Here is a 12,819-nt window from a genome sequence, read left to right as displayed (position 1 = left end):
TTGCCGGCCTTCTATTTTCCGACCTGCTGCGCCTCGGTTGAACGAGTCCCCAGGTGTTTGGATCAGAAAACGGCTAGAATCCAGCCCATCTCGCCTCGCGGCTGCCTCTTCATTTGACTCTGTTAGTTCCAATGAAGTGGAAATATGTCAACAGGCAGCGGAAGTTGGCTCTGGCTATAAAAACAAAGAAAAACGAGCGAAAAAAACGTGGAGAACAACGGCGAAAATGTTCGCAAATTTTTCTTCTCCGTTTTTTTTCCTTCGAGCACCTCACATATCAGGTAATGCCGTTAGTGAGGTCCCAGTCCCAGTCCCAGGACGAAACTGATGCCTCCGACTTTGCGTCGCTCAAGGCGAGATGAAACTAGTTGACACACTTTACGGCAGATTGAGGGTATGCGGGGTTATCCGGATTACGGATTACGGATTACGCCGTATCTGTCTGGCATTTTATTTGGCTAAACGAGGAGGAAGTGCAGAACTGGAATTGCTTTGGGCTATAATTACTCATTCATTTGTGCTTTTCCATTCGCATTTTTAAGTGGAATATCACCCGAGGCGTATTTTTATTTCAAGTTATATACACTTATTATTTGTCAATTGTAAAGAATCTTTAATTTTAAGCAATTATTGCAAACCATCTCATTAAGCTAAATTAAATAATATTAACATTTTTTAAGCAGAACTACAAATTTGGTTTGTCCCTTAGAGTATTCATCCTTCATCTTTATTTTCCCCTACGAATTTCTCTTGACTTTTTTCTACTTTTTCCTCTTTTAGTTTGGTGCTTTGATATACTTATAATGATAATGAGAGCACGTAGAGGATGCGGGGATTTCAGCAGATGGAGAAATTGCAGTGCCGGGCTTGCTTCCTGATTGTCCAGATCCTGCTGGCGTAACCCTCTTCCCCGATCCTTGTTACCATATCTCCGGCTGCGTCTGTTGTCGTTGTCGTTGTCGCACTTCCGTTGCGCGCTGTTTAACTTTTGTGCGCACATAAATCCGACCCTCCAACTGGAAGGGGGGCGAAATGGGCGTGGAGGGGGATCCCAGCTAGATTTGCTTCGGTCCTGGTGTGTGTGACCCCAGCCCCTTGGCCGGTTGACCTTCCTGCTTGGTTATACTTCTGTTGGCATTTGGAATTCGCCATTTATCTTTGGCTTTATGCCAAATAAAACTACAAAAACATAACAACAGCACTCCGACTCGAGGCTGGTCTAAGGGAAACACTTATTTGTTGGGACGAGCGGAGACAAATAGGGGTGAAATTTAGGAGATTCCTCATAGATTTGTGCGGGGATTTGACCTGCAATAAAATGCGAGAGTTTATCATGGCCCATTCGGAAAAATTGCCCCACCAAATAACTCACTACACTTCATTGACTGTGGTCGCTATTTTGCCTGAAACCATTTTCCGCTGCCGCCGGGAAAAATAAACCCTCTGTTTCCACAAAAATCCAGTTTTAATTCAACACACACGATTCCAAACCGCAAATGCAAAAACAATTACACTTTATTCAATTAGTGTGCACATTTATAGGAGAAGCAAACAAATAAATATTTCTCATTTTACTACAAATTTGGTATTTCGGCACGAACGCGGAAAATATCTCTCAGCAATTAAACATTGCTTTAAAATAGCAGATAATCAGATTATTTACACTTGTGGTAAAGTATCTTTCAAACTAAAAATTATATATGAAGGAGTGATCGTTGATATACAAGCTTTAGTTTGAATAGTATCGAAGATACTTCACCCCAAGAGCAAAATATATAATTATGGAGTACATTAGCCGTTTACCACGCTCTGGATTTCTTGTGGAACCACCATTCGACTCGTTGCAAGGACAGTGGCTGGGCAAGATCATGTCTTTCGTCCTTTCAGGCGAAATGCAGGCCATGCATCCAAGGAAAGACCACGTCTCAGGAACCCCTCTCGCACGTACAAAATTGCAACCAGTTTGGGGAGACCAAACGCAGCATCCAAAGTCCCCATCCCCAGCTATTATTAATAGTTTTCGATAAAATACTTAACTTAATTATATCATTTAATCCTAATACTTTTTAAGTCCATGTCGTCTGGTACACAGGTTTCAAAGGGAGAATTGTACTCAGAAATTGAACCCCTGTGCAAACCATTCTGGGTAATCATATTCGGAAAACGAATCTCTATTTCTTTTCTACTTACTCGTACAGGTCCTTAACATTACTTTCGAACCCATCTTTTGAAAAAATGTTTGTCACACAATCATGTCCAGTCGTACTTATATTGCAGGATAGGTTGGCATTCAATGCGGAAATAAAACTACAGTCGATACATCTTGAGTTGAGTTCAGACACCTGTCTTCCGATTGTAATGGTGCAAAGGACAAATACAATAATGGTTAATATATATACTTTTAACATTTCAACTATAGAAATTTGTTCTAGAACTTTTCAAATTTTTAAAGCTACTAGTGTTGACATTAAACCCAGATAATCCTACAACAAATTGTAAAAACAAACTACCAATAAAACTAATATTGAAATATCCATTTCCAATAACATTGCTTTCTGTGGTTCTTCTATAATTACCCAACAAACACTTTTAGACCAGACACTTTTTTAGTTGTATTTGATTTATGTTAAAATTATGTTCAGACAGTTTCCATTATCCCCGATATTAGCTTTTTTAGCCCAGTTACCCAAATGGGCCTAATGAATTACACATGTAGGGGGTGGAATTAGCACGGCTTTTGGCTTACAGGCACTGAAATATATGTGTACATATGGATAGTTTTATGCATTTCGCTACTCAGGCATATGCCAAAAGCTATGACAATGTTTTCTGGCTAATTAGTGGCCTGTGGTTCATTCCATATGGGAGTGTATTCTGCAATTTACAAGAGCAAGAATATAGAAAGGGAAAAGGGGCCAAATGCACTGCCTGAAAATCGATTTGAACCAGGCAGCAAAAGGCCATTAACATTTGCACTGGCCAAAAAAAAGGCCATAACCATAATTATTAATGGGCTTTCCTAGGGGGAGAGTGTGTCATTATATATGCTATTTGTCCGATGGCATCGCTAACTGCCTTGGCCCTTATCTGAAACAGGCTCTGAAACTGCCAAGTGCTGCCTGAGCCCGGCTCTAAAGTCACAACCTCCTTGCTGTTCTTGTTGGCTAACAAATGGTTAGCAATGCGCGCAATTGCAGGCAATTCATCTTGGCCGCCATCTAGCAATTGTTCGCTCAATCGGCGACAAAAACGAACCCCAGAATGCGGAGGGCGATGGAAAGCTCAAGCCAGGGAATCGCATTTATCGATTGGACTTCATCAGCCGCGCGCTTACACAGTTGAAGGTCCCGAAACACTTGAAGAAAAAATGTAATCACAAAATTAAAACAAGAAGAAACTAAGGAGTTTCAGAACTATATAAAATTGTGTGTTGTTATATAGAGTTCTTTCTTGATCTCCTAAATATTTATTAATAATTTTTAATTAAGTAACCATGGCGTCCATAAATTGTGGTTTTCCTTATAAATAATACAGATAATTTAGTCTGAAATCCCTTCAGTTTTTTCATCTGCACAACTGTCGTTTCTTCTGTGAAATTCTCAGCTCGCCGCAGTCGCGCAGCCATTGAGTTATGGCAAACATGCGGCATAAATTATGGCTCTAAGAGGGGGGCATCGGTGGCTAGGGGAGAGGGGAGGGAGGGGGAGGAGACACGGACGGCAGGTTGAAGGTTGGCTGCTGTGCGAAGAAGAGGGTTTGGGCCAGGAAGCAGAGCATTGACATGCCAAGTGCGAGCTCAGCGAGCTCATGACATGACAGTTGCTCATCGTCAGCGGGGTATCTATATATACGACAAGCTTATATATATACATAGATCGGGACGGGGGTGGGCACTCCTCCCCGTGATGATGTTTGTTTGTCTGCCGATGAAGACGATAACTGTCAGTGGCTGTCAGTTGAGCACTTGACGGTGCAGGGAGCAAGAACTAATTCACCCGAACGCACACAAATTAGTTGCAGGAAATGAAAGCGCACACCCAATTAGGGTCGGATATATAGAATTATGCCTCCCGAGAGCCGGACCCAAGGTCATTGCAGACTCCGCCTTCTAATCAGCGATTGATTTCCATCCTTTAAACCCATGTACCCGCCCTTGGGTATTCGCTCAAACACAAAACTCAAGTGCCTAATAAAGCCGATTCGTGGCTGCTGCCGTGTGCCACATGGCGTATGATTATTGCGTATACGCAATGGGGTCACTTTAACATCATGAATTATGCATAACATGGGGCATTCATAATCATTTCTGCGGTGCCGCTACCCTTATCTCCGCCGTTATTCATCCCCCCGCCCTCTATCGCTATTAAAATCTGCGCTTCGGCTGCTCATAAATGTTTAACGCACCTGCAGCGACTGAGCCGCAAAACAAAAAATCTGTCTAGCCAGCTGGTGGTTCGTATTTCACATACACTTTAACTTACTTTCTTAACCTCTTTGGGGCCTTTCGAATTTAAAAGGGTTTTTAAGTCCAACAACTAAGTTATTCCTAAATTGAAGAGTTCTTTCACAACAATTAAAATTCGTGTACAAGATTTATTAATATAATATTATTTTTGTTTTTGTTACTAACTTATTTTACAAACATATAAATGTTTTCTTTTGGCTAAACTAAGACTTTGTTCTTACATTTTATTATTTGTAGTTTTCTCACAAATATGTTTTTAATCCCCGATAATACTGTGGTTTTTTTACACGTGTTTATCAGCCCTAAGTGAGGTTTTTGCAGGAAAATGTGGCATACATAACAATGATCCCTTTTTTCCAGACAGCTTTTTTACCCTTTATGTGCAGCGAATGGGTGAGAAAGTGGCCCAAGTTCCGTGGGACCTCTCAGGTACAAGGCCGTATTAGCCAACAATCAATGAGCAGGGTCCCTGGAGAAAGGACACGGTTCACCCCTTTCGCCCCTATGTGATTATTATAGTTCCATGCATTCGGAACATAAATCACAAGCTGAGACACGTCGCTGGCTATGTCGTCACCCATCCATCCATGCATCCTTCCAGCCATCCAACCATCCAAGCAGCCAGCCATTCATTCATTCATCCATTCCTTCATTCATTCGTTCGTTATTTATTCATAGCAAATGCTGTTACCGCCCCCCCTTTGGTTACAAAACCCCCGGCGGAGTTGCTGTCTGGCTGCATGAAATGTACAAAATGTTTGGGCTTAAATAAATACAGAAAACCTCAGTGCGAAAACCGAACCGAAAAGCCCCGGCCGCAGTAACAATGCGTCGCTTGTCGCTATTGTTGCCAATGCTCTGCAGCTTTCCCCCAATCCGCAAAAGAAGGGTCTACTCCTGAAACCATGCACTGGAAAAATAGTTCATTATAATACTAATTGCGCTATTTAAAATTAAAGTTCCATGACAATGCACCCATTAAAATTAAATGGAAAAATGTATTGAATTGCAAAATATCCAAACAAGGCAATCAATCGCCTTTCTGTAAGTTTACTTAATAAAGCCTTTGCACAAATTTTTATTTGACAGCTAAAGTCGGTCTGTATTTTCCCCCAGTGCTCTTGGATCCTGCCTTCCCCATCTTGTTGTTCTAGGTACGTGTGTGTTTAGCGTAGCGTAAAATAAATCATTTTGCTGCGGTAAACACACTCACACTCTTCAAGAGACTAAGGCTGAAGAGTCTATGGGTGCACCGAGATAGAGATGTTGCGATAGCTGCTACAAATTGCCAGCAGCCAGATGATGACTCCTACGTAAGCCCTAGAAAAATTAGTTGAATGAATAAAAATTAATCATTTGTACGGGAAAGAATGCGAGGCAAATTAAGCAGTTGCGGCCACGGAAATCTTCCTTGGGGCATGTGTGCTGTGTTGTATAGAATGTGTGATAAGCCGGCTTTGCTGTGCTCAAAAGTGGATAATAAACCTGACTGGCGATGGAAAATATTGTGTGGAAAAGATACCTGGGATAAGGGAAACTCGAGTTGCAAAAGCTCTGAAATGTAAGTTGAGCTTAAACATGGCAGCAAAGCATGTTAACGAAATAGTTAAAAATAACATCGGTTTATATTCCAAAGGGAGGAGCTATTTACTCCAAATATCCTTCGCATATCAGACACAAGCCTGAAATATTGTATAAATATTTTTTTATGATTATTTCCATGATACTGGCTTTAATGCGAAATAAATACAAAACCTCAACCACCGGTTGTCTGTCATGCGGAAAACGGAAAACCAAAAGATTAGCCGCACATAAATACGTACATTCAAACTGACAAACTACCGACAATTAAATGTATTTAAAGCAAATAAAATAAAACAGGACAAACTTTATTTGTGCAGCAGAGTGCGTATAACCTTTCAGAAATAATTATTAAATAATAAAACACGGAAATTATAAGACTCGAACCTTGAATAAAGTAGTCATTTATCAACATGTAAATAAATAATATAAATAAATACATAACCCTGAAGATGGTCATTTGATCTAAAAAGAAATAAACAGAATAATTGAGCTGGTGGGAAATTAAGTTTTTCATTGCCAATTTATTCATGACTTTCCCTAATTAACTTTTACGCATTCGGACTAGACTGAAAAGCGATATGTACTCCCACCTGGAATCGTGCGTAATTCAATTGCTCAGACCCCCGGATTCAACTGACCGGAAGGCACTAAAAGCTGACTGCCTGCCTGCACAAATATAATTAAAATCCCCAGCAGTGGAGGGAAAATGTACGAAAACACAGAAATAAACAAGCGCAACTTGTCATTTAGTGTGCTCCGTCAAAGCAAAAAGGATCTTAGGAAAATTGATGAGGGGTTTCGCTGCGAGAAAAATAAATTGAAGTTGTTCGTCGAGGAGAAGGTCCCAATTTTGACTTAAGTCCCCGATTTCTTGCCAAAACTCAGGGGTCCTCAATTTTTGGCTCACTTGCAGCGCGTTCAATTTCCCGCATCCCAAGATCTGCCTTCTTTCGAAATTTTCCGGTGTTTTCTGTTGCAGTTCTGAACACTTTCCTCCTTTTTCCTTCTCTCTCGCCGCTGCAGTTTGTTGCTGGCAATTTCAAATACATGAATGTTGTGTTATTTCCGTCAAAAGAGTAATTAAACGTACAAAGCAAACGACATTTCAAACCATTTTAGGGACGGCATGTGGAAGGCAGCAGACAAAAGCGAGGGTTGCCTAAGAAAAATATTGAAACAAAGCTTATCTAATTTAAAATCCATTTGAAAGTGAATTATGCCCTTATGTTTTTGCTTGAATACTTTTGAATACTCATCATCAATTGAACGCAGTGAAGGGGACTCATAAAACGACATTTCTTATTAAAGTTTATTTTAGTTTGCCCATTAAAGGTGACAGATGCAACCACTTATCCGAGAACTTAAAGATACTTTATCCAATCTCTTTGAATGGCTCTCGTTCCGGCATCCCGGCATTTGTCCATTCGGCTTCCTCTGGCTTCTTAGGGCCCGGCGGTCATTGCGGCTCAGTCCGGCTGGCTCTCTGTGGCCTTCACACAGACCAAAGACAGCCAGCAGCCAGAGAGGTCCTGGGGAGCGGGGTGGGAGCATCGGAAGGATGCAGGATGCAGAGGAGCGTTGTCAGTAACCTGTGAGCAAAACATTGTAAATAAAATGCAGCTGGATTGCGGAAGGGGCAGCAGTCGAGTTCTGTTCTGTGTCTGGCTTGCTGACCTGCGGCGCTTTTGTGTTAATTGCGGTTGCATTTAATTACAGTTCGCTGCAACTGGCCAGCTTGCTCGGCTGCGTTGCATTTTCCCCATTTTCCCGCACATTTTCCCCAAACCGAGCCAAGACCTGAGCTAAGCTTTTAATTAAAATTAAAAATATTTGGTCTACTTTGGCAGCTTGTCTTCGGTTTTGCCTTTGCATGTGCCGGCCATAAACCGACAATATTCATTGTGTGTGGGGGTTTATGGACCAATTGCAATAAATCAAAAGTAAATAAATGCCAAGTTTATTGAACGAGCTTAAATTCGAAGTTTATTTGTAGACCGCAATGATGTCCAGAATGCTCACATATGTGCCCACCACCCCGCCAAAAACTCCGAAACACAACAGCAGCAGGTTGACGATCAGCTTTATCCGCATGGGTCCGTAGCCCTCGGAGTATTGAACGCAGATCTGGAGTAAAGCCGGGAAGATCAGGCCCAGGATCGACAGGCAGAAGGATCCGACGAGGGACAGGAACACCGATAGATCCGGAATGGCAATAGCACAGGCAACTGAAAGTAAGGAAGATATATGTTTAATGTTTTACATTTTTATATTTAAAGAACAGAGAACTCACAAGTGAGCAGCACAATAAGGGCTCTAAAGATCAGTTCATAAAGTGTTTGCCTGGATTCCTTGAAGCGCTTGGACAAGTATTTACCCCACAGGATGTGGGCAGTCACATATCCCTGCAAGGCATAGGAAATCCAAGTGGTGATCGCGAAGAAGATCTTTACCACCTGAGCGAGTCTGAAACGGAATCCCAAATTTACAGCAACTCTGGGTTATCAATAAGTAACTCAATCTTACATATCAGACTGTGGAATATTGAGTGTTATACTGCCCAAGGCCTCATCTCCATACTTCCAATATCCAAAGAATCCGAGGAGTATATATAAGCCCAGAACTATCGACATTCCACCGTTCATGATTCCACAAGGTTTTACGAAATCCCTGGGCGTGGCCATGTTTTCTTCAATAGCTAAAATCTTTCAGAGAATAAAATTGAGCTACATTTTTTATGTTCCTATTTAAATATTAATAGTACGTACCACACCAACTGCTTCCAATGCAAAAAGCACTGTGCCAAAGAACGTGGGCAATTTTGAGACTGCCACAAAGGGTTCCCGTTCACTTAAAGGAGGTAAGTCCTCGAATATATAATACAAAATGATGCCAAAGCCTAAATAAATATAAAATTTGTAAAATTTATTAATCATTATTCGTTAATGGATAAACTCACCCACAAATAACAGAAGATTAGCAGCACTAGAAAAGGGCGCTAATAATTTTAGATTCCTAATGCTGTATATCAGCAATAGTGGCACAATTATGATGCACATGTGTATTCGGACGTCCCAAACCACGATATACTCATCCACCAACTGCTTTATGCTTTCCGCTATGAAGACCACGTAAACACAGCAGATTCCAAAATGATAGAAGGCCAGAAATCCATCTACAAGGGGTCTTAAAGGAATACAAGAATTTCAGACTTTATAACTTTCAGTTTTAACCAACATTTATTTTAAGAATGGTTCTGTTAAAATAGATTTGATAAGGGATACTCTAATAAAAATTAAGCTATTAAGATTTGTCCCACATTTTTTACAAACAAACACACTTGTTATTGAAAAAGTTGTAAAGATATATAATATGGTAAGGCATATGCTCGTGATTGAAAATGACTGATTAAGCACAAGATAAGATTTGTATTACCTAATAAACTAGTCATTAAGGACCACTTACAAAGATAATCAATCCAGCGGGCAGATTGCAATTATAGAAAAATTTATATACAGAAGTCAGTGTTATTTTTTTTCCGAACTACTTACATAGCAATGGGTGCTAAACAACGCAGCCAGGGTGGACCTTGTTTGAGGCCCAGGTTCATGGCCTCGGAAAAGCTGATATAGGGAACCTGTTGCCGATTGCACAAGGTGTACATGCAACTGATCTGTGAAAATAAATATTAATAATAGCAATAGAAACAATCGTGTAAATATAAATACCAAAATATGCAGGCAATAGAGGGCCAGTGACCCAATGATGAAAGTGAGGACTGTGCCATTGACGTACCCCGCATTCGCAAAGGCACTGGGCATTGCCAAAACACCTGTGCCCACAGAAGCCTTCAGAAAGTGGGCGAATGTCTGCCAGTTTCTAGGGGAAAATAAGCCAGTGAAATATTCCACAAGGCCCTCCGTAGTGGAAAGTCTTTGCTTACGTAGTGGGATTCTTCACATTGCGGTGCTGGTGAGGATCGTAATCGTCGTTGCTGCCATTAGCCGGTTTTGTTGGGGTTGTTAATTCCAATGTTGTTGGGTAAACCGCCACAGTTTTTATATCGTCGCTGCCAAGAGAGCAATAAATAATTGTTTTTGAACTGAATTGATTGATTGATAAATGATTATGGCCATAAAAGCAATAAACTCCAAGGAGGTTTCTCGGAAACAGTCTTTTTCAAAATTAAATGTCGTGAAAATAATTCATTTCAACCAGGTTTTAGTAAATGGCTCATCATATGCATCGTTTGTTTGCCCATCAGTTAGCTAATTTTTTTACAATCTCAAAACCAGAAGAACACGAAGACAACTCACTTCATTGCGATAAAGTAGCGACCGAGTATTTGATAAAGCTACTTGAGTCCGGGTGTATAAATCTTTTATCACACGCAATTAAGTAGTCGAGAGACAAGATATTATTGCGAATTAAGAATTCCTGGCGTAACCAGATTTCTGGAAGAGATCTTTTTTGAAGAATCAACCGAATGCCAGGCCCGTCGGACGGATACTAAATTTCGTATCCCGGTCGAAGCCGCTCAACACCTCTCGTTCGTAAACCCTGTTGATAATCTTAAAAAGATAATTGCACGATAATCAACCGTATCAAAATTCTTCGAGGAGAGTTTGTGAAATCTGAACGCAGCAAAGCCAAAGTATGCCAAAATATTGTGTGCACTTTTTATTATAAACAAAGACCTCCAACAAGATTAAAAAAAATATTCACGAATAATGGCCCTAACCAGTTTGGCGATCGTTTTTGAACCTCCCGAAAAGTTCAACAATCAATAATTAACAAACTCTTTAGCTAATATATTATAGCAAAAGCTCAGAACGGTTTTTGACACCAAATATTATCAGTTAGTCGAATTTTACACGCAGCTGGTGGTGAGCTTTTCTGATTTTTTACATGACATGAAATTGAGTAAAAAACTTTATTCTGCAGCAAATCAGCACTCAGTGCGTATGATTTATTTTTTGTACATGTCTTTAGTCATTCAGTAACCTTAGAAAACTACTTTACCTGTCATTTATAGAAGAATAAACTAAAAATAAATTACCATTAGAAAAAGTGACATTCGAAAATTTTTACATCGCATGAAAGTGAGTAAAAAACATTATTTTACAGCAAATGAGCACTCAGTGCGTATGATTGATTTTTTTTACATGTGTTTAGTAACTCAGTAACCTTAGAAAACTACTTTACCTGTCACTTCTAGAAGTATAAACCAGCAATAAATCACTATTGTAAAACGGACACTCGAAAATGTCTAAAATTTTATTTCGTCCTCTGACTCAACCCCTGATCCTTCGTCGGCTGAGTGATAAAAAGAAGCCAAAGAGCAAGCCCTCGAATACGCCGCGCCCACCGAAAGATCCTCCAGATGAGGGTTACAATCCAAAAAGTGTCGATCATGATGGGTTGGATGTTCCGGCATTCGTAAGTCCTTCGTCCTTTCGCCAATTTAGTTCACCGGATGAGAAGTTGGGACCGGGAGCCGGAAAAGCCCTGTGCTACAAAAATGCTCAATACTTTGGCTACCATCGATTTTCGTTTATGGAACTGGTGAGCACGGCTACAGAATTGCGCGACGAACGTCGCTTGGACGGAGGACTTCAGGCCTCCATAGAACCTGACGAAAAGACCGCTCCTGAAGAGGCCCAACTGGAGACCATGAAGAAACTGGAAGAAGAATGTGATGCAATTCTTGGAGCTCAGGCAAAGCAAATCGAAGAGGCCAAATCATCAGAAAAAGAGAAGAACATTAAGGATATGAGCGAAGATGAACTAAAAGAATGGTGCAATAAAAAAGAGGAGGACATTAAAAAGAAGGAACAGCAAAAGAACCTGGAGGACATGAGCGATGAAGAGTTAAGTGCTTTGTGCCAGGAAGAGGAAGCCGCCATTAAAGCCAAAGAGGAGAAACGGTTGGCAGAGAAAAGGGCGATGAAGGACAAGGAGTCCAGGAAGAAGTACGAGGAGGAAGAGAAGAAGAAAAAAGCAGCTGAAAGTAGAAAAACGAGCGAGGAAGTGGAAAAAAAAAAAACGAAGAGGCTAATAGAAAGTGTGAAGAAGAAAAGAAAAAAAGAGAAGCGGAGGCTAAACAAAAGTGTGATGAAGAATCAAGAAAACAGGACGAAGAAGAACAGAAGAAAAAGTGTGCAGTAGAAGAGGAAGCAATGATAAAAGAGTGTTCCGAAGAAAAAGAACTAAAGATATGTATGGCAGATGAGTTAAAAAAAATGGCTGCCGCGGAAGGAAAACCAGAAAATAAGTGTGAGGAGGAAGCAATAAAGAAGTGTGTAGAAGAGGAACTAAGCAAGAAGGAGAAAGATGAAGCAATGAAGAAAAAGTGTGAGGAGGAAGAACTAAAAAAGATGATTGAGAAAGAGAAAGAAGAATTTAAGAAAAAATGCGAGGAACAAGAGCAAAAGAAAAAATGCGAAAGGGAAGCAGAGAAGGAAAAGTGTCAAAAAGCAAGAGAAAAGGATGCAAGGTCAAATGAAGAAAAATCGGTCCTTCGTGTGTTTTCGGAAATAAAACAAAAGTGTATGGATGTTTTGGAAAAAAAAGAATGTGAGGATAAACAGAACAAAGAGGCTGACGAAAAAGCCAAATGTGATTCAGATAAAAAGGATGACAAATAGAAAATATCAAGTTTCAGATCAGCAACTTAATACAATTAATGTACATTTTGAACAATAATTAAATTTCTTTTACAGTATATAGATTTTAAATATTTAGAGCACCAAAGCTTTTTGAAACGTTCATAA

The 12,819-nt window shown here is 40.2% G+C and overlaps 3 protein-coding genes across 3 annotated transcripts; 1 reads left to right on the top strand and 2 right to left on the bottom strand.

The window, feature by feature from the left end:
* Positions 1 to 1,497: 1,497 nt before the first annotated feature.
* On the bottom strand, positions 1,498 to 2,472 carry LOC108100222. Its single transcript, XM_017203998.2, has 3 exons — positions 2,191 to 2,472; positions 2,064 to 2,128; positions 1,498 to 2,004 (listed from the first exon to the last, which is right to left on the bottom strand). Exons 1-3 carry the CDS (start codon positions 2,406 to 2,408, stop codon positions 1,730 to 1,732), a joined length of 558 nt encoding a protein of 185 aa, XP_017059487.1. The 5' UTR covers positions 2,409 to 2,472; the 3' UTR covers positions 1,498 to 1,729.
* Positions 2,473 to 8,009: 5,537 nt separating this feature from the next.
* LOC108100227 (proton-coupled amino acid transporter-like protein CG1139) lies at positions 8,010 to 10,533 on the bottom strand. The gene is made up of 9 exons (XM_017204005.1): positions 10,363 to 10,533; positions 9,990 to 10,115; positions 9,775 to 9,925; positions 9,598 to 9,719; positions 9,006 to 9,232; positions 8,815 to 8,945; positions 8,573 to 8,751; positions 8,340 to 8,512; positions 8,010 to 8,274 (listed from the first exon to the last, which is right to left on the bottom strand). The coding sequence occupies exons 1-9, from the start codon at positions 10,365 to 10,367 to the stop codon at positions 8,033 to 8,035; spliced, it is 1,356 nt and encodes a 451-aa protein (XP_017059494.1). The 5' UTR covers positions 10,368 to 10,533; the 3' UTR covers positions 8,010 to 8,032.
* Positions 10,534 to 11,104: 571 nt separating this feature from the next.
* LOC108100367 (vicilin-like seed storage protein At2g18540) lies at positions 11,105 to 12,770 on the top strand. The gene is made up of 3 exons (XM_043207816.1): positions 11,105 to 11,148; positions 11,265 to 11,973; positions 12,366 to 12,770. The coding sequence occupies exons 2-3, from the start codon at positions 11,312 to 11,314 to the stop codon at positions 12,691 to 12,693; spliced, it is 990 nt and encodes a 329-aa protein (XP_043063751.1). The 5' UTR covers positions 11,105 to 11,148; positions 11,265 to 11,311; the 3' UTR covers positions 12,694 to 12,770.
* The last annotated feature ends 49 nt before the right edge of the window (positions 12,771 to 12,819 follow it).

Source organism: Drosophila ficusphila, unplaced genomic scaffold (genome assembly GCF_018152265.1).
Source record: "Drosophila ficusphila isolate 14025-0441.05 unplaced genomic scaffold, ASM1815226v1 contig_286, whole genome shotgun sequence".
Taxonomy (NCBI): Eukaryota; Metazoa; Arthropoda; class Insecta; order Diptera; family Drosophilidae; genus Drosophila; species Drosophila ficusphila.
This window is presented reverse-complemented; position numbering and strand designations above follow the sequence as displayed.

Coding starts and splice junctions, on each gene's coding strand:
- LOC108100227 (XM_017204005.1), bottom strand. Junction 8,513..8,572: donor AATATTCCACAGTCTGATAT/GTAAGATTGAGT, acceptor ATTCCGTTTCAG/ACTCGCTCAGGTGGTAAAGA. Junction 8,275..8,339: donor CCTTATTGTGCTGCTCACTT/GTGAGTTCTCTG, acceptor CCTTACTTTCAG/TTGCCTGTGCTATTGCCATT.
- LOC108100367 (XM_043207816.1), top strand. CDS start 11,312: ATGTCTAAAATTTTATTTCGTCCTCTGACTCAACCCCTGATCCTTCGT. Junction 11,974..12,365: donor AAAGCCAAAGAGGAGAAACG/GTTGGCAGAGAA, acceptor AGAGGAACTAAG/CAAGAAGGAGAAAGATGAAG.
- LOC108100222 (XM_017203998.2), bottom strand. CDS start 2,408: ATGTTAAAAGTATATATATTAACCATTATTGTATTTGTCCTTTGCACC. Junction 2,129..2,190: donor AATGTTAAGGACCTGTACGA/GTAAGTAGAAAA, acceptor TGGTTTGCACAG/GGGTTCAATTTCTGAGTACA. Junction 2,005..2,063: donor AGACGACATGGACTTAAAAA/GTATTAGGATTA, acceptor TATTAATAATAG/CTGGGGATGGGGACTTTGGA.